General features: G+C 41.5%; 1 protein-coding gene across 1 annotated transcript in view; it reads right to left on the bottom strand.

Moving 5' to 3' along the window:
- The window catches only part of DNAH9 (dynein axonemal heavy chain 9), a 376,944-nt gene that overhangs the window by 100,066 nt on the left and 254,546 nt on the right, over positions 1-22,332 (bottom strand). Inside the window, exon 50 of the mRNA XM_015118601.3 lies at positions 8,958-9,383. Within this exon, the coding sequence (XP_014974087.3) occupies positions 8,958-9,383 (426 nt within the window). The remainder of the gene's footprint in view (positions 1-8,957; positions 9,384-22,332) is intronic.

Here is a 22,332-nt window from a genome sequence, read left to right as displayed (position 1 = left end):
CAGTCATTTTAGCCCATGTCACTGCCAGTGCTCCTTAGATGAGGGTTCACATGGAGTTGGTTCTGAAGGAAGCACTCTGCGGGGGCATTCCTAAGGGACCAGAGAAAGCAGGGCAGAGAGGGAAATGAAGGCACATTCGGAGAAGATCTCAGGCAGGGTCCTAGCGTGGACTTCATCTTGATCCTGCAGTGGGAGGGTGGAGTGGACATCCAGAGATGTCCTGCCCCAAGATGAGAGAGCTGAGCTTCATACCCCACCACCGCGGTCATCAATCGAGGTATTGAAAGCTACAAGGTGTGAGGGATGTGGATGGGGGAAGGGTGCATAAATTCTGCCTCTGCTTGAGTTGGAGAAAAATGGGTTCCAGCAGCCTGACAAAATGGTGCAGGTGCTGCTATTAGAAGCAAGAACACATCAAAACTGGGGTTAGCATGAAAAAGGTCAACAGCAACCCATGTGAGCCAGGGAGGACCACTGCCAGTACCTGTTGCAGCTAGTCTGGGGCTGGGTTGTCTGGAATCTAAGTCCTCCACTGGCTCTAAGGTCCTAGAGTACAAGGTAATTTTTACTTAACCTCATCTAGTCTCTTCCATTAACACAGTGTATGAGAATATAAAAAAGACACAATTTCAAGTTTTAAAAAAATGTGTTAAGAATTTAAAATTGAAGCATGTAGCTTTTATTGTCCTCTGAGTACATATTTTTATGCACAAGAATACAGGGACACACAGCAGATACCTCCAAATACATCTCAGGTCTGTGCAATAACTGGGGTTCAGGCTGCTTTGTTGGTCATTACTAAGACACAAGAGAAATCAATGTAGGGCCAAGTTTAAACATCCAAGCAGTTTAAAAAGCAGGTGGTGAGCCATCCAATTAAGGATGGCAGACTGGCCATGCTCATTTACCTCCTATACTTCCCAAGACTTCTCTAAAATGATTATGAAGCAATTAAAACAGTCATAAGCCCATTACACCAAGCAAATGGGTGAGGGCCATTTGGAGGGTGAGGGCCATTTGGAGGGTAAGGGAGTCCAACAGATTTATGGAGGACCACACTGATGAAGGAGTGGAGACCGCTGGAGCAGGGCAGAGGACACAACAACTTAGAGTTAGCTGTTGCTCACCAAAGTGGAAACTGATCAGCCCACAGAGCCCTATATAAACTGGAGATCTCAGAAATGTCAGGTGTGACTAAAGGGGAAGATGAAAATAGGAGGATTAATTGGAAGCCTATTGACTCTTGCCCTCAAATCTCCATCCACATGCACAGTCTACAATGCCACCAGTCACCTATGTCACCGCGTAAGAAAGTCAATAGAGGCAGAAAATAAGGGTGCCATATCCTGGCATAACTCATCAGATCTTGAAAACAAACTCTACCAGTCAACCAGCTCTGCCCTTGCCTGCAGACCTAGAATTAGCTTTTGATCACTACTCTTGTAAACATGAAAGGACAAGAAGAAATTTAATGCAGGCTTAGATTAAGTTAAACAAGATGAAAAAAATGACCTAGGAAAAAGAGGCAGAATTTTGGTAACAATAAAAACAGCAACTACAACAACAAAGTTAAAACTTTCACAGTTTCTCGGAGAGATTCAAGATGACTCATCCACAAAACAAGAACAGGACGTTATTAAAAGGAAGAGAGAATAACAACAACAACAAAAAAACTCTTGTGGAAATCACTATTGTTGTGAACATAAAAAATAACAAAATAAAGGGAAAGGTTAAAAGATGAATTTGAGGAAATTTCCTAAAAAGTACAAGAAAACAAACAGCAACAAAAAGATGGGAGAACACAGAGGACCGATGTAGGAGGTCCAACGTCTGACAGAGATGCATTTCAGAAAATAAGAGTAAACAGTAAACAGAAGGGAATTTACCAAATAAATAATACAAAATAATTTTCTAGAGCTGAAGAAAATAAATCTTTACATGCCAAACACAATATAAAAAAAGAATGACAGCTAAGCACATCAGTGTAAAGTTTCACACATCAAGAACCAAAAAGAAAAGATTAGAAGACTTCAAAGAAAGGGGGAAAACAGTGCATCCACAAAAGAACAGGACCTTGACTGCCCATGAGACTTCTCACCAGACAAAAGCATAAAACATTCAGTGTTCTGGCAGGGTGTGGTGGCTCACGCCTGTAATCCCAGCACTTTGGGAGGCCGAGGTGGGCAGATCACCTGAGGTCGGGAGTTCGAGACCAGGCTGACTAACAAGGAAAAACCTCGTCTCTACTAAAAATACAAAATTAGCCAGTTACGGGGGCACACGCCTGTAATCCCAGTTACTTGGGAGACTGAGGCAGGAGAATTGCTTGAACCTGGGAGGCAGAGGTTGCAGTGAGCAGAGAGTGTGCCATTGCACTCCAGCCTGGGCAACAAGAATGAAACTCTGTCTCGAAAAAAAAACACACAAACCAACAACAACAAAATTCAGTGTTCTATGCACAAAAAATTAGCAACTCAGAATTCAATACTTTGCAAAACTGTTCAGTTTATGAATAAAACGAAGACATTTCTAGACTATAACAATGCAGAAAATTTGCCTCTTCATTAACATTTCTGAGAACGTTCTTTGAGAATGAGCCGTAGCAGAATAAGAGAGAGAAAGGTTGTGGCAGCAAAGAAGGAGAAACAAAGAATACTTAATTGAATGGAGAGTTAAAAAATAATGGATGCTATGCAAAAGGATCTAATGCAAGAGAAAGAGAGAATAAAGAAAAGTAGACACTCTGGGGAGTGGGGGGTGAAGAGATTGTGTAAAAAAAAGAAAATGTAATTCTAGGTCTGTTATGAACAATATAGACACGTTCACAGAATAGAAATGGAATTGTTGCTTTTTTAACTTTGCAGATCAGTCTATGGACAGAGCATGGGTCACTTAATTTTGGTTACAGAAGAGAATGTATTTTCAGTTTTGGTGATTACAAAGCAAAAGTAATCATAAGCAGTAATAACAAAAGTTGGGAAGTAGAAGGAAGGGAGCTGAAGGCAGGGTAAGAGCGTCATCTTGTGATATGGTTTGGATCTCTGTCCCCTCCAAATCTCAGGTTGAAATGTGATTCCCAGTGTTGGAGGTGGGGCCTGGTGGGAGGTGATTGGCTCATGGGGGCAGGTCTTTCATGAATGGTTGAGCATCATTCCCTTGCTGGTAAATGAGTTCTTGCTCAGTTAGTTCCGAGGAGATCTGGTTGTTTAAGAGAGTCTGGGACCTCCCTCTTCCCTCTCTTGCTCCGGTTCTTGCCATATGACATGCTGACTCCCCATTGCCTTCCACCATGATTATAAGCTTCCTGAGGCCTCGCCAGAAGCCGGCACCATGCTGCTTGTAAAGCCTGCAGAACTGTGAGCCGATGAAACTTCTTTTCTTTACGAATTACCCAGCCTCAGGTATTTCTCTTTTTTTTTTTTGAGATGGAGTTTCACTCGCGTTGCCCAGGCTGGAGTGCCGTGGCGCTATCTCGGCTCACTGCAGCCTTCCTCCCAAGCGATTCTCCTGCCTCAGTCTCCTGAGTAACTGGGATTACAGGCATGTGCCACCACGCCCGGTTAATTTTATATTTTTAGTAGAGACAGGGTTTCTCCGTGTTGGTCAGGCTGGTCTTGAACTTCCAACCTCAGGTGATCCGCCCAACTCAGCCTCAGGTATTTTTTCACGGTAATGCAAGAATAGACTAACACATCTTGAAAGCTGAGAGCTCCAAGGGAGCTGCCTCTATGTGATAGAACAGGAAATAAAGGTTACATCAACTATCAGGTTGGCACAAAAAGAACCGCATTTTTTTTTTTTTTTTTTTTTTTGAGATGGAGTCTTGCTCTTGTCGCTCAGGCTGGAGTGCAATGGTGTGATCTCAGCTCACTGCAACCTCTGCCTCCCGGGTTCAAACAATTCTCCTGACTCAGCCTCCCAAGTAGCTGGGATTACAGGAGCCCACCACCATGCCTGGCTAATTTTGTATTTTTAGTAGAGACGAGGTTTCACCATGTTGACCAGGGTGGTCTCAAACTCCTGACCTCAGGTGATCCACCTGCCTCGGCCTCCCAAAGTGCTGGGATTACAGGCATGAGCCACCATGCCCGGCTGTAACTGCAGTTTTTGCCATTGCTTTTTTTTTTTTTTTTTTTTTTTTTTTTTTTTTGAGATAGGGTTTCGCTGTTGCTGCCCAGGCTGGGGTGCAATGTTACGACCTTGGTTCACTGCAACCTCCGCCTCCTGGGTTCAAGCGATTTTCCTGCCTCAGCCTCCCAAATAGCTGGGAATACAGGCGTGCAACACCATGCCTGACTAATTTTGTATTTTTAGTGGAGACTGGGTTTCATCATGTTGGTCAGGCTGGTCTGGAACTCCTGACCTCAAGTGATCCACCCACCTCGGCCTCCCAAAGTGCTGGGATTACAGGCGTGAGGCACCGTGCCGGCCATTAAAGTAATGGCATTACTTGTGCCATTAAAAGTAATGGCAAAAACCACAATTACTTTTGTGCTAACCTAATAAAACTGGTTATCATAAGTACATTGAGAAGACATGGAAATGAACAACTTCTAGCCCCAGCTAGCTGGCAGAAAGTCAACTGTCTCAATAAGATTCATCAAGCAATAGATACCAGCATAACACATGGACAGAAGTCAGAAATTCAAGGGATCAGGAAGTGGGAAGATAATGGAAACTTGTCAGATGAGTCTAGTGTTGAAAAAAATAGGAGTTGGTGGGGATTATGACAAAATGAGCAAAATCGTGTGAATGGGAAGCCATTACTTAATTCCAGGGTCAATTAATGATGTATGAGAATCTTTTGATTATTTTTAAACTGGCCTAAAATAAGATTTTTACGTAAAAGTACCTGCTGTTTTAAATATTGGCAATTAATTAGATCATCTGCAAATAGACTGCGTGGGCCAACCGGAACACAGTTGAGCTGCTAGGTAGCAGGCTGTCATGTGATCTCAAGCACCAGAAAGAGATATAGGGGATTCTTGTTTCTCATCAGAAGCCTTTCTCTACTATTTGATATTTCACTCTGTGTGTGATTATATGCTCAAGGAAAGGGCCCTCCTTGTTCTTACTATTATTTTTATAAATCATAACATTAATATATCTTCACTATAGAACAAAAGAAAATATAGATGAGACAAAACAACCATCCAAAACTCATCACCCAGAGATAACCACCACTGTTAACATTTTTAGGTATTTCCGTTCTGTATTAGGCTGTTCTTGCATTGCTATAAAGAAATACCTGAGACTGGGTAATTTATGAAAAAAGAGATTTCATGGGCTTATGATTCTGCAGGCTGTATAGGAGGCATAGTGCTGGCATCCTCCTCTGGGGAGGCCTCAGGGAGCTTTTACTCATGGTGGAAGGCAAAGCAGGAGCAGGCACATCACATGGCCAGAGCAGGAGCAAGAGGGAGTTGGTGGAGCAGGTGCCACGTACTTTTAAATGACCAGATATCACAAGAATTCACTCACTGTCATAAAGACAGTACCAAGCTATGAAGGAAACTCCTGACGACACAAAGGCCTCCCACCAGGCCTCATCTCTGGCACTGGGGATTACAATACAATGCGAGATTTGGGCAGGAACAAATATCCAAACTATATCATGTCCTACATACAGTAATCAAACTGAAATCTGTCTTGAAATATGCTTTTCCCCCCACTTTCTGTATTATGAATATAAAATTCTTTACTTGGAATTATCCTAAAATCCGAAAAGTAAGACTTGGGTGTGTGTATGTGAGATTGGACTAGGCTGGGAATGGCCTCACAGCATATAGGAAAGAATCTTCTTGCCCTGGGTGGGTCTCCAGGTTAGGGATGGGTGTTAACCCATCTCCTGTGCTATTAGCAAGAAGTGCTCACATTCCTGGGATGTTGACGGGAATGTGTCTAAGTGTAGGATGGAGAGGATGTTGTTAAAAGCAAGAATACATTTTTTTTTTTTTCAGAAAATATTTTGGCAGAAAAGAAGTGCCTTCCAAAGGTAGCCAAGGATTTTTAAAATATTCTTATTGCTTCCGCAGGTTGAGTGGGCCCATCATGTGAATGTTGGCTACTGAAAAGGTATAAACATTTTGAAAACATTCTCTTTGCACCAACTGTTCCTTTGGTTAAAATAACTTGAGTCAAGAGTCTTTGAAAATGCGGTTCTTGTTATGCTTTTCTGGAAGAGACTGAAAAATATAAAAATTATTGGGAAATCTTTTCCTCCCAACAAGCAGGAATATGGGCTGGACATGGTGGCTTATACCTGTAATCTGCCTGTAATCCTAGCTCTTTGGGAGGCCATGGCAAGAAGTTCACTTGAGGCCAGGAGTTCAAGACCAGCCTGGGCAACATAGCAAGACCCCTTCTTTAAAAAAAAAAAAAATTCAGGAGTGGGGATGTGACGGTGTCTTGCATGTGATATTCTTTGAAGGGAGCCATTGTTATGGTGATTATCATCTGTTTTAAGTAAACTAGTCCATGAACATGTGAATTATGAAACAAGCATATTGAGAGGAGGTGAGTTGCTTTGCCAAAGTATCTTTTTTTGTTAGTTTGTTTGAGACGGGATCTCGCTCTGTCACCCAGGCTGGAGTGCAGTGGCCTGATCTCAGCCCACTGCAAGCTCTGCCTCCCGGGTTCATGCTGTTCTCCTGCCTCAGCCTCCGTAAAAGCTGGGACTACAGGCGCCCGCCACCATGCCTGGCTAATTTTTTTTTTTTTTGTATTTTTGTATTTTTAGTAGAGACAGGGTTTCACCATGTTAGCCAGGATGGTCTCGATCTCCTGACCTTGTGATCCGCCTGCCTCAGCCTCCCAAAGTGCTGAGATTACAGGCGTGAGCCACCGCGCCCGGCCCAAAGTATCTTTTTAAATAGAGAGATTGGTCTCAAGGATCTTTGATCTAGAGCTTTTTCCTAGAGATTTTAATCTAACGGTCCCATGTCGCATGAGGCATATGGCATGTCTACAATCCTGCCTTTCACAACTTGTAAAATCCTCCTTACCCTCATGACAAATTTGTAGCAAGAATCTTATGTGCCTAGAATGCACACATAGAAATTAAAGATCCAGAACATTTTTTGGATTGAACTTGATCACAGCCGTGGTTGAGTCCATGCATGAGGTTGGATGTGCATGTGGTAGACGGCACATGCTGTCGAATGGAGCAGTAGTGGTTGAACAGTTAAAGTCACGCTCTCAGTAGTGGTGGCGGCTCCTGCTGCTCCCTTCATCACGGGCTGGGCTCTAGTCTCATGATTTATACACATCACATCCTTTAATCCTCACAATAGTCAATGAAGCAGGTACTATTACTGTGTCCATTCTTAAGCTTTGGGCATTTTGGAAATCTTTCTAAAGATCACACGATCAGTCAATATCACAGCTTGGATTGGAACTAAGGTATGTGGAAGGATGGATTTTTAGCTGCTATACTATCCTCCAGAATTCTGATTTCTACCTGTTACTTTATTAGTACAAATTTTTATGGGAAAGGTGAAGTTCAAGGGTATGAAAGTAAGTAATTCAAGATCTAAGCTGATGGAACTTTAAAATATTTTGAGCCTTAAGGTAACGTGATTAGAGGTCTGGAGTCATAGCACAGGGAGCTATAACGTAGGCAGTTGTAACCTTTGTTTCTGTGATTATAGATTGGCCTTTTTCCTTACCTACATTGTTTTGTAAAACATTCTGAATGACTAAAGGGAAGACTCCTTCCAGCTTCATTGCTAATCTTTGTTGTAGATTAACCTCCCTCTTACCTTTCTCACACAAAGACTCCCCTAAGATGGAAGGTTAAATACACTCTTGTAAATCAAAAAGGAAATGAAACAAGCTGTACAGAAAACTAATTAATTAAATTGTTGTAACTCATAAACCAGCCTATTATAGAAAATGTTATAATCCTACTAAATTGCTTTGTTTTCTGCCTATATAAGGAACATCTTAACTTTTTACTTTGGAGCACTCACTGTCTCTCTTTGGAGTTCATGTTTTCCGAATGGCCATTCCCAGTTTTTCACTTAAATCAACTCTTTAAAGCTGGATTCTGGGGCTGGGCTCAGTGGCTCATATCTGTAATCCCAGCACTTTGGGAGGCTGAGGCGGGAGGATCACCTGAGCCCAGGAGTTCAAGACCAACCTGGGCAACATTGGGAGACCCTGCCTCTATAGATTTAAAAAAAAAAAAAAAAATGGATTCTGATCCTTTCAATTATTTCATGTTTACTAGGAAAATCTCCCCAAATAGGTGTGATTCCAAGATCGCCATCCCCATCTCCAAATCCTGGGGGAAGCAGACATAATAACAATATCTACATGAGTTTATAAAAGCTAATGACCTTCACAGTTTTATATTTATGGACAAAGGGCCACCCACTAAGTCACAGTATATAACTTGCTTTAAAGAACTTCCACAAAACAATGCAGATCGCTGACAAATTTCCACACATCTATGCTACTGAGAGTGAGACAGGTAGATAGTTGGCTAGAACTGAAAGGAATAGGTTAAAAAGGTGAAGTAAGGTGGCTAAAACCTACATTTCCAAGGAGAAATAGAGAAGGTCTCAAAATTGTAACCTTTTGTTCTTTAACGTCGAATGTGCAAAAAATATTAAATTCATTGGGGGTCAATAAATTGACAGTGGGCTCCATGAATATTATTCCTCTACTATATACATCCATCTGTCATCTTTTCTTTCCTCAGCAGAAAAGGAGAAAACCTTTTAGGCCCACAGCTTGTGAGCCAGGGGTCTGGTGGAACTGTCTTGTGTGGCCTATACAGTGTTTGAGAAAGAAATGTAAAAAGTTGCCTCTACTGAAAAATGAGATTTTTGCATGAAAATGTGGTGTTCCCACTTCTCTTTAAAAACCAGAACGTTAGGTGTTAGGTGGTGACCGAAGGGTGTTGTTTGCATTGGAGGCGGACTAGCAGGGTGAGGGGCTCTGGGGTCACTCACAGCGATCTTGGCTTTGATGGCGGCCAGCTTCTCCTGGGCAGCTGTGAGGTCCGCGGTGGCTTTGCTCAGTGCCTGGCGCTTGGGTTCCACGTCACAGAACACCTCATAAAACCTCACAATATTGATAATCCAAGAGCAGAGGCCTGCAGCCGCATAGGATTTGGTGGCCACAAACTCGGGATTGAACTCGGGGTCTTGCAGGTACGGCCTGATGGCTTTGAGGCAGTTCTCGTGAATGTTCTCTTTGTTGAAGTTTATTAGCGAGTCCAGGAAGCCATCCACTTTGGCCATGGTGACCTTAGCAGCCTTCCAGCTCCGGTCCTTGGGCACCCTACCCCCCGGGGCCATCAGCACCATCACCGCGGAGCTGACATTGCTGACGGCCAGAGGCGGAGAGCCAAATGACTTCAACTCCGTCAGATTGGTCTGGGAAAAGAGAAGGAGGTCGTTAGGGGAACATGAATGGGCTTTCTTTGTCCTCTGCCACTGATGGAGTTAGCTTGTGGAGTGATCAGTTTGAAAGGGCTGCTTTGAAGCCTGCAGCAGCCCTCTGAATTTTAAATATCTTGACTCATCAAAAGGAAGCCAAAGCTACTACCCAGTGGCTTTAGACTTCTCTGAATGGTTAGCCAAGACTCAGCTATGTTCTTTCAGCACTTTAACTGACTCGCAGCCCATTAGAAACACACAATTATTTCACATTCAACTGAGAAATATAAGGATGCCGACATACTCTGAAATATGCAGCATGCTATGAATAAAAGATAAGGTTATTATAAATTAATTTCCATCTCGGATTGAAGAGAATAGAACTGTAACCCAAGTAATTTTTTTTTTCCTTAATTAAACTGCTTTGTTCCATGAGCTTGTTCTAACTACACTTGACTGTCCTGATAGCAAAACAGCATTTTCTGCCAAGAAATAATTCAGACAGAAAGCAAGGCACAACCTGTGAGTCAGCTGCTCTGCCTGGTCCTGGGTTTGTCTTTCGCCCAGAGTTTCGCTTGTTCCAGAAAGATGTGACTGAAAGAGTTGATTGTGGCAAATCACTTAAACCTTCCAGACCTTGCCACCTTCATCTGTAAATTGGGGGCAGGAGAACTCACTACTCTGTACATAAAATGGTGTCATAAATGCATATGAAGTTGATTTCAGGCCTGCTATGACATTCAATGAGAAGCCTACAACCAGGTGTAGGGAATTCTAATTTTCTGTTGCTTGCGCATCCGTTTTGAATATAGGTTTAACTTTCTCATACCAGAAGCAGGGCTCAGTTACCCTGGACACAGTTTCCAGTTCTATACCACACCCAAATGGCTCAAGCCAGTAGCCAGAGTATTTGGATCTCTCCTGCCTAGCAGACGGGGCTCCCTGCTTTCCTGCCACCATTCAGGCATTTGCCGAAAACCCAAAGTGACCCACATCCTACTTTCTTATATATACTTATACATTAACATAAGATATATCTTATATTAAATATGAAAAATATATTTCTTATGTATACTTTTTTATATATATACATCCTTTCTTTTATATGTATACACACACTTTCATATATATATAATATATATACACTTTCTTATACATATTTCTTATATATACCGCCGGCTGCCATGCGCTTCTCTTTCTCTCTGCCTCACTCCATTCCTACCTCTCGTGACCCAGGGTCAGAGCACTACCCTCCCAATGCACTGCGTTCTCCCTGCCCAGGATCTGTAAGTAAAAATCTTTGAATGTGTTTCCCATTGTGGTGGTGTACTGCATTTGCGCCTTCCATCTGAAGAGTGAGGGGGCTGCTCCAGGCTGGGTTTTCTCCGGGTGCTAGACCGAGCTTCCAGCTCAGAGCGATGGTCAGGCAGGCATAAACTGGACATGGATTGGACAAGAGCCACAAGGGGATCTGCCCACATAAACAACTTTGCCATGTGAGGGACCCCCTGGCCATGGGTCAGACGGCTAAGCATTAGGCTGTCCGCCAGGTGAAAGAAATACCGGTGAAAGACGCACTGCAGACTCCCACGTCCCGCTCCCTATCACTTCCCATGAGGGCAGTGGAGCCCCAGTGTAGCTGGAGGCTCCTAAAATGCTGTGAAACCATTTGCTTATGGTGCTGACTTTGTCAGTGGGGGGAAATCTTGATGTCAAAAATTAGATCCTTGTGCCAAATTAATTTGAGGTGCTCTTGATCCACAAACAAAGGGAATTATTTCTAGCTCTGAATGGAAGTACTGTGGCAGATGCTTCATTCACTCTTGCAATGGCTGTCACATTTGGTTACAACACACCTGTGAGGGCAGGGAGGCGGGCAGGTGTGAGAGGGATATCAGCACATCTGTCATCACGGCCCCCTGAGGTGACAGAGGGCAAAGTGAGAAAATACAAATGTAACCAAAGAAAGCCACGATTTTAAAACAGCCTGAGTTAAGCAATGTACAGAGACGAAAATGAATTTTATAACCCAGATACATCACTGTCAATGTTTCCATGTACAGTAACTCCTTCCAGTCTTTTTCATATTCATATATATCTATAAATTAATCATGACTCTTTTGGTTTTAGTGACAGAAACCCTAGATGAAGTACAGAGGGGGATTTTCTCACTCAAGTATCTGGTGAGGGCAGGCGCGGAGCTGGCAGTATGATGAGTGGAATCCCATTCTGAACGTTGTCGGCAGGGCTCCGTGGACTTTCTCTTTCTTCCCTGTCTCCCTGTGTGTGGGTTGCTTTTTTACACCCTAGTTTCTTCATGTTGGAAGGCACATGTTCTAACTCTCTGGCTGTGGCCCATTTTCTCCTTTTCTCACTAGGCTGTAGCCGTGATCACCTTCTTTCAGTGTATTGACTTGCCAAGCTCATTGCTACCTCAGGTCCCCGCCTGGAACACTTCCTCCTAAGCCATTTGCGTGGCTGACACCTCTGCATCCATCCAGATCTCAATTCTGGCCGGGCCTGGTGGCTCATGCCTGTAGTCCCAGTACTTCGGGAGACTGAGGCGGGGGGATCACCTGAGGTCGGGAGTTCGAGATCAGCCTGGCCAATATGGTGAAAACCCCCTCTGTACTAAAAATACAAAGATTAGCTGGGTGTGACGGTAGGCGCCTGTAACCCCAGCTACTCTGAGGCAGGAGGCTGAGGCAGGAGAATCATTTGAACTCGGGAGGCGGAGGTTGCAGTGAGCCAAGATCATGCCATGGCACTCCAGCCTGGGTGACAAGAATGAAACTCCATCTCAAAAAACAACAACAACAACAACAACAACAACAACAACAACAACAAAACCTCAATTCAAATGACCCCCACCCTGTAAGACTCTACCTACCAACCTCCCCTTCTTAATCATTTCCCATCCTAGAGCCATGATTATTTCCTTCAGAGAACCTGAAACGATTTTCAGTTTTTCCTTGTTGACTTACTATATCCCTCCTCTTCATGAGAGCAGGGACCCCCATTTATCCTGTTAACCATGGAAGCCCCAGTGCCTAGAACATAAGAAATTATGTAGTAAATGCTTGTCAAAATATGTGTTGAGTGATTGGATGGAAAGACAAAGGAAAGAGACTTTTTCTCCAACGCAAGTCAAAATTTTAAAAAGCCCTGGGTAAAGATCTTGTTTGGTTAAGCATGGGCCCTCAAGCCGATTTGCATGGAGCAGGCAGATATAGCAGTGTGGCGCTAATAGAAACACAAGACTGGAAGAAACTTTTTTTATTTTTATTTTTTAATTTTTGAGATGGAGTCTCACACTGTCACCCAGGCTGGAGTGCAGTGGCGTGATCTCGGCTCACTGCAACCTCCACCTCCCAGGTTCAGTCGATTCTCTTGCCTCAGCCTCCTGAGTAGTTGGGATTACAGGCACCTGCCACCACACCTGGCTAGTTTTTGTATCGTAGTAGAGACAGGGTTTCACTATGTTGGTCAGGCTGATCTTGAACTCCTGAGCTCAACTGATCCACCCACGTGGGCCTCCCAAAGTGCTGGGATTACAGGAGTGAGCCAATTCCCAGCCTGGGAGAAACATTTCTCAGAAGGCAGAAATTATTAGGCACAGGCGCTCTGGGCTCCACTCCACTTCTGTCTTAGGACTATTGTTCTAGCCGTGTGGCTGCTCTTCCCCAAATATCTGCCTGATGCATTTGTTCTTCTCCAAGTTTTTCTCAAATGCCTCCTTCCTAAGATGGCCTACCACCTCTGCCTCCTCCCACCCATCCTCTCCAGATGCCCAGCCTTGGTGCTTCTCCTACTCTACTCCACATTTTTCTTTGTTCCCCACAGCATCTGTCATGCTCTACTACATTATATAAGTCACTTTGAAGTTGTATTTATTGTCTCTCACCCCTTACTTCTGCTAGAGTATAAGCTTCAGAGAGGCAAGGATCTTCCTTCATGGATGTATCACATGTACCCAGAGCGGTGCCTGGCCTGGGAAGGGCACTCAAAAAGTCTTTGCTGAGTGATTAAATGAATGAATCAACATGTGTGCAGTCATCATTGGACAAATATTATTTAGTATGCGTTAGGCATTCAGTTTGAGTGACGGGGATACAAGAAAGGCAAAGTCCTTTTGCTCATTCAGGTGGGGGAGACAGGCAACAAAGAGATACATCTTTGATATTCTGAATACGGAGAAAAACAAACACGACGGCTCATGACAGAGAATTCTTGGAACGTGATGATGCCACGTTAGCTAGGAAGGTCTCTTCCTCTGGGAAGGCCTCCTCAAGAAGCTACATTTCACTGGGATCTCAATGATGGGAAACGGCCAGCTCTACAGACTGCAGGAAGACTGTTCCAGGCTGCTAAGCAAACGAGTGTAAAGGCCTGTGGCAGAAGCAAGCTTGGCTGTGACGTACAGTGGGGCGGACGGTCCAGAGAGTGGTGAAGAGGATGGCTGAGAGGCAGTCAGGACCAGACCGCCAGAGGCTCCGGAGGCCATGGGGAGGAGTATGAGAGGTATGGATTTTACTCCAGTTTCACTGGGAAACCACTGGAGTGTTTTCGGCAGGGAATGGAATGCTGTGGCTTATGCTCTCAGATGTGCCTGTTGCAGTGTGGACACACTGTGGCAGGGGAGGGTGGATGAGGAACGAGAGATTCAGGAGGCTGCTTAGTCATCTAGGTGAGGAACTGAAGGTGGCTTGGTCCAGGCTTTTTGCAGGCGAGATGGTGAGAAGTGATTGGATTTGGGATATATTTTGTAGCTAGTGTAGGCAGAACTTAGGAGTAGTTTTAAAAAGAGGTGTGAGAGAAGGTCACTAGTTCGTCTAAAGCAGGAGTTTTTGAAAGTCTGTATATGGACAATCCACACTTTATCTACAATTTATCTAATTTTGAAAATGTAAGTCATTTCCCGGAGTTTACCTCACAGATAATGCTTTGCTGAACATTATTCTATATAAATCTTTGTGAACATTTTAGTTACTTATGACAATCTTCTCGGAAGTGGATTTGCCGGGTCAAAGGGTAAAAACATTTTTAATATCCTTTGTACAAATTATCATTAATAATTATTAAATTATTTAATAATTATTTGATTTATTCAATAATTATTCAATTTTAAAAATTATTAGTAAAAATAATTATTATTTCTCAGAAATTTCAATCCCAATCATCACATATATAAACTCCCATCCTTTCAGCACTGGCAAATATTATTTAAATAAAAAAATAGATTAAAAATAAGATCACAACACTGGTTTAATTAACATATGCATGTTATGCCTACATATGTGTATTTACTAGTGATGCTAAACTTTCTTCCATGTTGATAAACTATTTGGAGTTTTTATTTTGTGAGTTGTTTGTTCTTGTCCTTTGCCTACATTTCTACTGGGCTATTTTTCTTTTTGATTACTATAATTGTTAGGGTTTCTGCAGGCAAAATGATGATACAACATACCAGCTCTTTTGAGGAAAGTTAACTAAAGGAACTATTTATGAAAGTGTAGATTGAAGAGACCTACGCGATAGTACATTACTCTGGGCTAGTAATGTTAGGGTGAGTGGAGCTGGGGTGGTTCCATTTCCACTCTGGGCTTGAGGAGACAAGGGAGAGGAGGGGTTAGCAGAACCTGGAGAGAGAGACAGCGAGCCCTCTGGTGAAGGAGGGCTACAGGATCTGTAACTGTTAACGGAGGGCAGGTGGAGGCCGAAGAAATGACTACCAGGATCTCACTCTCTTTCTCCTTCCTATGATCTTCTGGTACTCAGCGTTCAAAGGTCACAAAAAGCTAGAGGGCAAAGGCAGTCCATTGAAACAATTCACGCAAATCAAGTCTCCCAGGTTAGGGAAAGAACAGAGTTGGGAAGGGCAAAGTGTAACTGGGTTGGGGGCAATAAGAGGAGGGGAGTAGAACAAATGAGAGATTCCCAGTACACCTCACGAGAGCTTTTCATACATAGAGAATATTTACTGTTTTTGCATATGTGTTGCAAATCTCTTTTAAAATTTTGTTTATGTCACTGGTACAAAAACAGACACATAGACCAGACCAATGGAACAGAATAGAGAACTCAGAAATATAAGACCACACACCCACAACCATTTGATCTTCAACAAACCTGACAAAAACAAGTAATGGGGAAATGACTCTCTATTCGATAAACAGTGCTGAGGTAACTGGCTAGCCATATGCAGAAGATTTAAACTGGACCCCTTCCTTACAACATATACAAAAATTAACTCAAGATGGATTAAAGACTTAAACGTAAAACCCAAAATTATAAAAACCCAAGAAGACAACCTAGGCAATACCATTCTGGACATAGGAATTAGCAAGGATTTCATGCCAAAGATACCAAAAGCAATCGCAACCAAAGCAAAAACGGACAAATGAGATCTAATTAAACTAAAGAGCTTCTGCACAGCAAAGAAAACCATCAGCAGGGTGAACAGAGAACCTACAGAATAGGAGAAAGTTTTTGCAAGCTTGGATCTGACAAAAGTCTAATATCCAGCAACTGTAAGGAACTTAAATTTACAAGAAAAAAACAACCTCATTAAAAAGTGGACAAAGGACATGAACAGACACTTCTTAAAAGAAGACATTCATGTGGCTAACAAACATATGAAAGAAAGCTCAACATAGCTAATCATTAGAGAAATGCAAATCAAAACCACAATGAAATACAATCTCGCACCAGTGTTGGGTCCTGGTACTTGGGTGATGAAATAATCTGTACAACAAACCTTCATGACACAAGTTTATCTCTATCAGAAACTTGCACATGTACCCTGAACTTAAAATAAAAGTTAAATAATTAAAAAAGATGTTACTGGCCGGGCACAGTGGCTGACACCTGTAATCTGAGCACTTTGGGAGGCCCAGGCAGGTGAATCACAAAGTCAGGAGTTCGACACCAGCCTGGCCAGCATGGTGAAACCCCGTCTCTACTAAAAATACAAAAAATTAGAGATAAAATATTACATCCTGGTGTGATTCATTCAGTAGCTTTCTTTTTTATGTGTCTCTATTATTCTCTCTCTCTCTCTCTCTGTGTGTATATATATACACACACACACACACATATATGTATACAAATATACATATCAATCACTATACTAATTTCGAACCTACTTTTTTACTGAAAATAAAATCTTAAAGTTTTTCTTATCAATTACTTTTGGAAATATAATTTAAAATAACCAATGCATACTTTTCTTCCATCTGGATATACATAATTTATTTGGCTAACTTTTTATTGTTGAACACGTAGGTTATTGGATCTTTAATAATGGTTAAATGATAAGAACTTTTAATAACAGTAGAGACAAATATGCCAAAAATCAAATTGGAGTTCAGTTAGAGTAGTATTTTACTTTTAAGTAAATTGGAGAAATAGTGTCCTTATAAAATTGGATCTCCCAGTACACAAAGTACATCTGTTTATTCACATCTTTTAAAACATCCTTCAATAAGGATATGTAGTTTTCTTCACAGTTTCAACAAATTTCTTTACACTTATTTGTACTATATGTTTTGGTTGTTATTTTGAAGATATATTTTCTAACTGGCTATTGTGGATATTAGGAAAGCTATTGCATTTTAAAATTTATTTTGCAATGAATCCTTAACTTTCCCTTTTATTTGTTTTATTTTTTATATCATCCATGAATAATATTATGTTTGATATTTCACAACATTTATATGATTAAGATTTTTTAATTCATTATTTCATTGTCTAGAAATCTAGGACACATTTTTAAATTATAGTATTGAAGGGGGTTGTCATCGCACTTTGTCTGTGTTAATGGCAGTACCTCTTGGGTTCTATCATTAGATAGAAGGTTTTGCTCCTGGATTGGGATTGATTTCCATCTGCTAGCGAAGTATTCAAATACTACTTTATTCCTACTTGACTGAGAGTTTTAACAAGGAATAGATGTTGAATTGTGTTAAATATCATTTTGACATTTCTCAGGGTGACTGTGATGATTAACATGAAGTGTCAACTTGATTGGATTGAAGGATGCAAAGTATTGTTCCTGGGTGTGTCTGTGAGGGTGTTGCCAAAGGAGATTAACACTTGAGTCAGTGGACCGGGAGAGGCAGACCCAGCCTCAATCTGGGTAGGCACCATCTAATCAGCTGCCAGCACCGCTAGAATAGCTAGAATAAAGCAGGCAGGAGAAGGTGGGAGAAGCCACTTTTGCTGAGTCTACTGGTCTTCATCTTTGTCCTGTGCTGGATGCTTTCTGCCCTCTAACATCAGACTCCAAGTTCTTCAGCTTTTGGACTCTTGGACTTACACCAGTTGTTTTCCAGGGGCTCTCAGGCCTTTGGCCACAGACTGAAGGCTGCACTGTCAGCTTCCCTACTTTTGAGGTGTTGGGACACGGACTGGCTTCCTTGATCCTCAGCTTGCAGATAGCTTATTGTGGAGCTTTATCTTGCAATGGTAGGAGTCAATACTCCTTAATAAACTCCATTTCATATATCCATCTATCCTATTAGTTCTATCCCTCTAGAGAACCCTGCCTAACACAGTGATTACAAAGCTTTTCTTTTTCATGTATGCTTGGGTATGCATACATAAATAGCATTATATACTAAATTAAAAACTTTACCAGTTGGTAGCATATTGTTTCAATAAATTGCTAAAGTCAGCTTACTAGTATTTCATGTTGATATCTTACACCACCATTAATAAGTTAGATTAATCTGAGGTTTTATTTTCATGTGCTACATCTATCACTTTTAGTATTAAGCTTATAATGAAGACCCTGACTTCTCCTAGAATTCCCCAAATTATTAGATTATAAAATCCTTTTTTATTACTTGTTAATATTAAGTTAGAGGACAAATAACAAACTGGCAACAATATTACAACATATATATACCAAGGGACTCATAGCAAAAGATTATAATGAGAAACTGTATAAAAAGAAAGGAAGGAAATAAAAAGAAGGAAAACTACCTTGTGAGAAAATGGGCATAGGATCTGAATAGGTAATGAACAGAAAAAGAAATCTAAAGATTTAAAAAGATGCCCATGTGAAAGGAAAATAAATCTCAGGACCCCGAACTCACTAAGCCAAAGGGAAAAGTTGAGCTGTGAACTGGGTCACACAAACCTGCCTCTCATTTGGTTCCTAAATAAAATAGCTGCAAAGATAAAAAAGCTACATACTTCCCTCACAATTTGCCCAAAAGGAAATTCCTTGTGGACCCCAAGATCTTTATCCTAAAACAGTTCTGTTGAATTTCACCCTGATGATGTAAATTGACAGCTTATCTTCACAGGGACGGGACAAAGGACAGAACTGAAAATCATCCTTCTGTTCACCTGAGACAAATACATGTCTGATTGCTTCCTCCGCCCTATGTTTATGTTATCTTCTGTAAAAATGCAGATTCACTGAGCTAGATGGACGCATAAGTGACTATTCCCCTACCCTCCTCTCATTTGTGAACGGCTGAACAGACTCAAAAGGATGCAACCATTTGCCTCTTAACTTACCCACACCCTTTCAACAATGTTTTTTTCTCTTTCCTCAATACCTGCTCCTTTCCTTTTAAACATTGAGGTTTCCAGAGCCTCTTTGGAAAAAGCATGGACCACATTTTTCTCATGGCTCTATGTTCTTTCCTGGGCATGGGCATGTCCTTAACCTTGGCAAATAAACCTCCTAAAGTGATTGAGACTTGCCTTGGTCATTTTCTTTGATCAACACCTGGTCTCATTAGAATGAAACCACTTAAAGTTAAAATAAAAGTGAGAATTTGAAAAGTCATTTCATTGAGTAAAACTGAAGTGACTAAAAATATCTAAGGTTGGCCAGGATGTGGGAGAAGCAGTGTTCAGAACTGTAAGAACAGCTATTTTGGATAGAAATTTGGCAGAATGTATTTTTTAAAAAGAGCATATTATTTTAAGAGGTTTCTATTGTTTCCATAACAAGTTACAACAAACTTCCTGACTCAAAACAACATGGATGTACTATCTTGCCATCCTGGAGGTCACACGTCCTAAAATCAAGCGGTTGGGAGGGCTGATTCCTTCCAGAAGCTTTCGTGGAGAATCCGTTGCACACCCTTTTCAGCTTCCAGAGGTTGTCTGATTCCTTGGCTCATGGCCCCATATCACACAATATTTTTTTCCCTCTGCGTCTGTCATCACGTCACTTCCTTATTCCGACCTTTTTTCTCTCTCTTCTCTGAACCCTTGTGATTACTTAGGGCCCACCTGGATAATCCCAGATAATCCCCTTGTCTCAAGATCCTTAACTTAATGATATCTGCAAAGTCACTTCTGTTATATGAGGCAAGATTCACGTGCTTCAGAGATTGGGATGTGGAACTCTTTGGCGGAGAGGCATTATTTAGCCTACCATGTTGTTCTGTCAAGCAATTGTACTTCTTGTTTGCCCAGAGAAATTCTTACACACAAACAATAAAGATATATGCGGGAGGCTGAGGCAGGAGAACAGCGTGAACCTGGGAGGCGGAGCTTGCAGTGAGCCGAGATCGCACCACTGCACTCCAGCCTGGGAGACAGAGTGAGACTCCGTCTCAAAAAAAAAAAAAAAAAAAAAGATACATGTACAAGGAAAATTGTATTGGAAAAAATAAACTAAATGCTCAAAAATAGAAGAATAGTTAAACAGAATGCAGTACTATTAGAAAACAGAGTATTACGAAGCATTAAATAAATGGGGTTTCAATACATGTACTGACATGAAATAAAATCTTGTATCAAGAGGGAAAGTGAGATTCCATATGTGAGACCATACAGCATATTTCTGTTTATGTCTGACTCATTTCACTTAGCATAATGTCTTCTAGGCTCATCAGTGTTGTTGCAAATGCAGGATGTCTTGTATGATGTCGATGGACATTTATGCTTTTTCCATATTGTGGCTTTTGGGAATGAGGCTGCAATGAATAAAGGAGTGCAGACATCTCTATGAGGTGTTGATTTCATTTCCCTTGGGTATATACCCAAAAGAGGGATTGCTGGGTCATATGCTGTTTCTATTTTTAAAGTTTTGAGAAGCCTCCGTGTACTGTTTTCCATAGCAGCTGTACCAATCTGCATCCTCACCAACAGTGCACAAGCATTCCCATTTCTTCACACTTTCACCAACACATATTATTGTATATGGGAAATTTGCTAAGAAAGCAGATTTTAGGTGCTCTTACCATACATATATAAACATAACTATGTGAGGTGATGAATATGTTAGTTTGCTCGACTGTGGCAATCATTTTACTATGTATATACATATCAAAAGCATAATACCTTAAATACATACAATAAACAGGAGGGCAAGTAATTTGGTAATATCCATTTGTATTTGAGATTTGTTTTGTATGTGCATAAATACAAATATAAATGTGTAGAAAAACTACTGAAATAGACACACCCCAAATTATTATAGGAGCTATCATTAGGAGAGGTCAGGGGCTGAAGTGGAAAGTAAGGGTGACTTCATGTTGACCCTATATATTCTATACTATTTGAGTCATTTTCAACAACAAAAATGCTGTTAACTATTATTTGTATAAGAAGAAATAAGTTCACTGTAAAAAAAAAATGCATGGGAAGTAAATAGAACCTTCCAAATAACTTTGAGGGGGTGGGAGGAAGACCATGAAATTGCAAGATAAACCATTCCTAAATGAAGGCAGAAAAAGTTATACTGGATTTATTTTAGTTCAGCTATAAAAACAAAATAAAACTGCCAAAATGGAGACTTAAAGTGTGCAGAGAGTTACTACCCACCTCTGATTTATAGGTATTCTTTATGTATTAGCTAAAGATTTATTGTTAACTTTGCAAATAATGAGAAAACAGAGAAAAGGTCCTTAAATACCAGAGTCCTGTGAGTGCAGAAGGGTTTAAGGATAGTCCAGGAGTCCTTGGGTTCATGAAGCAATATTTGTCCTTACTACAGATGGTGTACTATGGACCATTCTATTTCATAAAAAAAGCGCTGTTGCAACCCAGTAATGAATTGCCACCTGTAGATTGTGAACGGGTCTACAGTTAAACTTCTTAGTGATGGATGGACTGTTAATTGTCTTGTTCAGCTCACCTTTCGAGCCTCCCCTGCCACATCACCTTCTAAGGCACCCACTTCTCTACCCACAGCTCAGATATATCGCACCCTTCATTCATCTGGGTCTTTGCAAAAGTCGTTCCTTCCTGGGATGTTCTTTTCTACCACCTTCTCCATCTAGTAAAATACTCATCTTTATACTCTCTGCTTCATGGGGTTTCTCTTCCCTATTTCCTACCAGGCTGGGCAGTTGGCTATGCCTTCTTCCGTAATCTCAAGTCACTGAAATTTTTAAATTTTTATTTCTGCTAATGTAACACATGCACGTAGTTTATAAGCTGTAATACCGCTACAAGGCTGGGAACAAAACACATGCCCATTTCACGTCAGTTGTCTCTCCAGAAGTCACCACTTTCAATTTCCTCCACCATTACTTTCTTTTTTTTTTTGAGATGGAGTCTTGCTCTGTCGCCCAGGCTGGAGTGCAGTGGCGCGATCTCGGCTCACTGCAAGCTCCGCCTCCCGGGTTCACGCCATTCTCCTGCCTCAGCCTCCTGAGTAGCTGGGACTACAGGCGCCCACCACTGCGCCCGGCTAATTTTTTGTATTTTTAGTAGAGATGGGGTTTCACCGTGTTAGCCAAGATGGTCTCGATCTCCTGACCTCATGATCCGCCCACCTCGGCTTCCCAAAGTGCTGGGACTACAGGCGTGAGCCACCGCGCCTGGCCACCCACCATTACTTTCTAGATTTTACTCCTTATTGATAAAGAACATGCTTATGCTGCTGCTTTTTCATTTAAGACATTATCAAGGGACTTGCTACTGTAGAATGTTGAGTATTCATAGTTATCATTACTGACTTCCTTTCCCTCTC

The sequence above is a fragment of the Macaca mulatta genome, chromosome 16 (genome assembly GCF_049350105.2).
Source record: "Macaca mulatta isolate MMU2019108-1 chromosome 16, T2T-MMU8v2.0, whole genome shotgun sequence".
Taxonomy (NCBI): domain Eukaryota; kingdom Metazoa; phylum Chordata; class Mammalia; order Primates; family Cercopithecidae; genus Macaca; species Macaca mulatta.
This window is presented reverse-complemented; position numbering and strand designations above follow the sequence as displayed.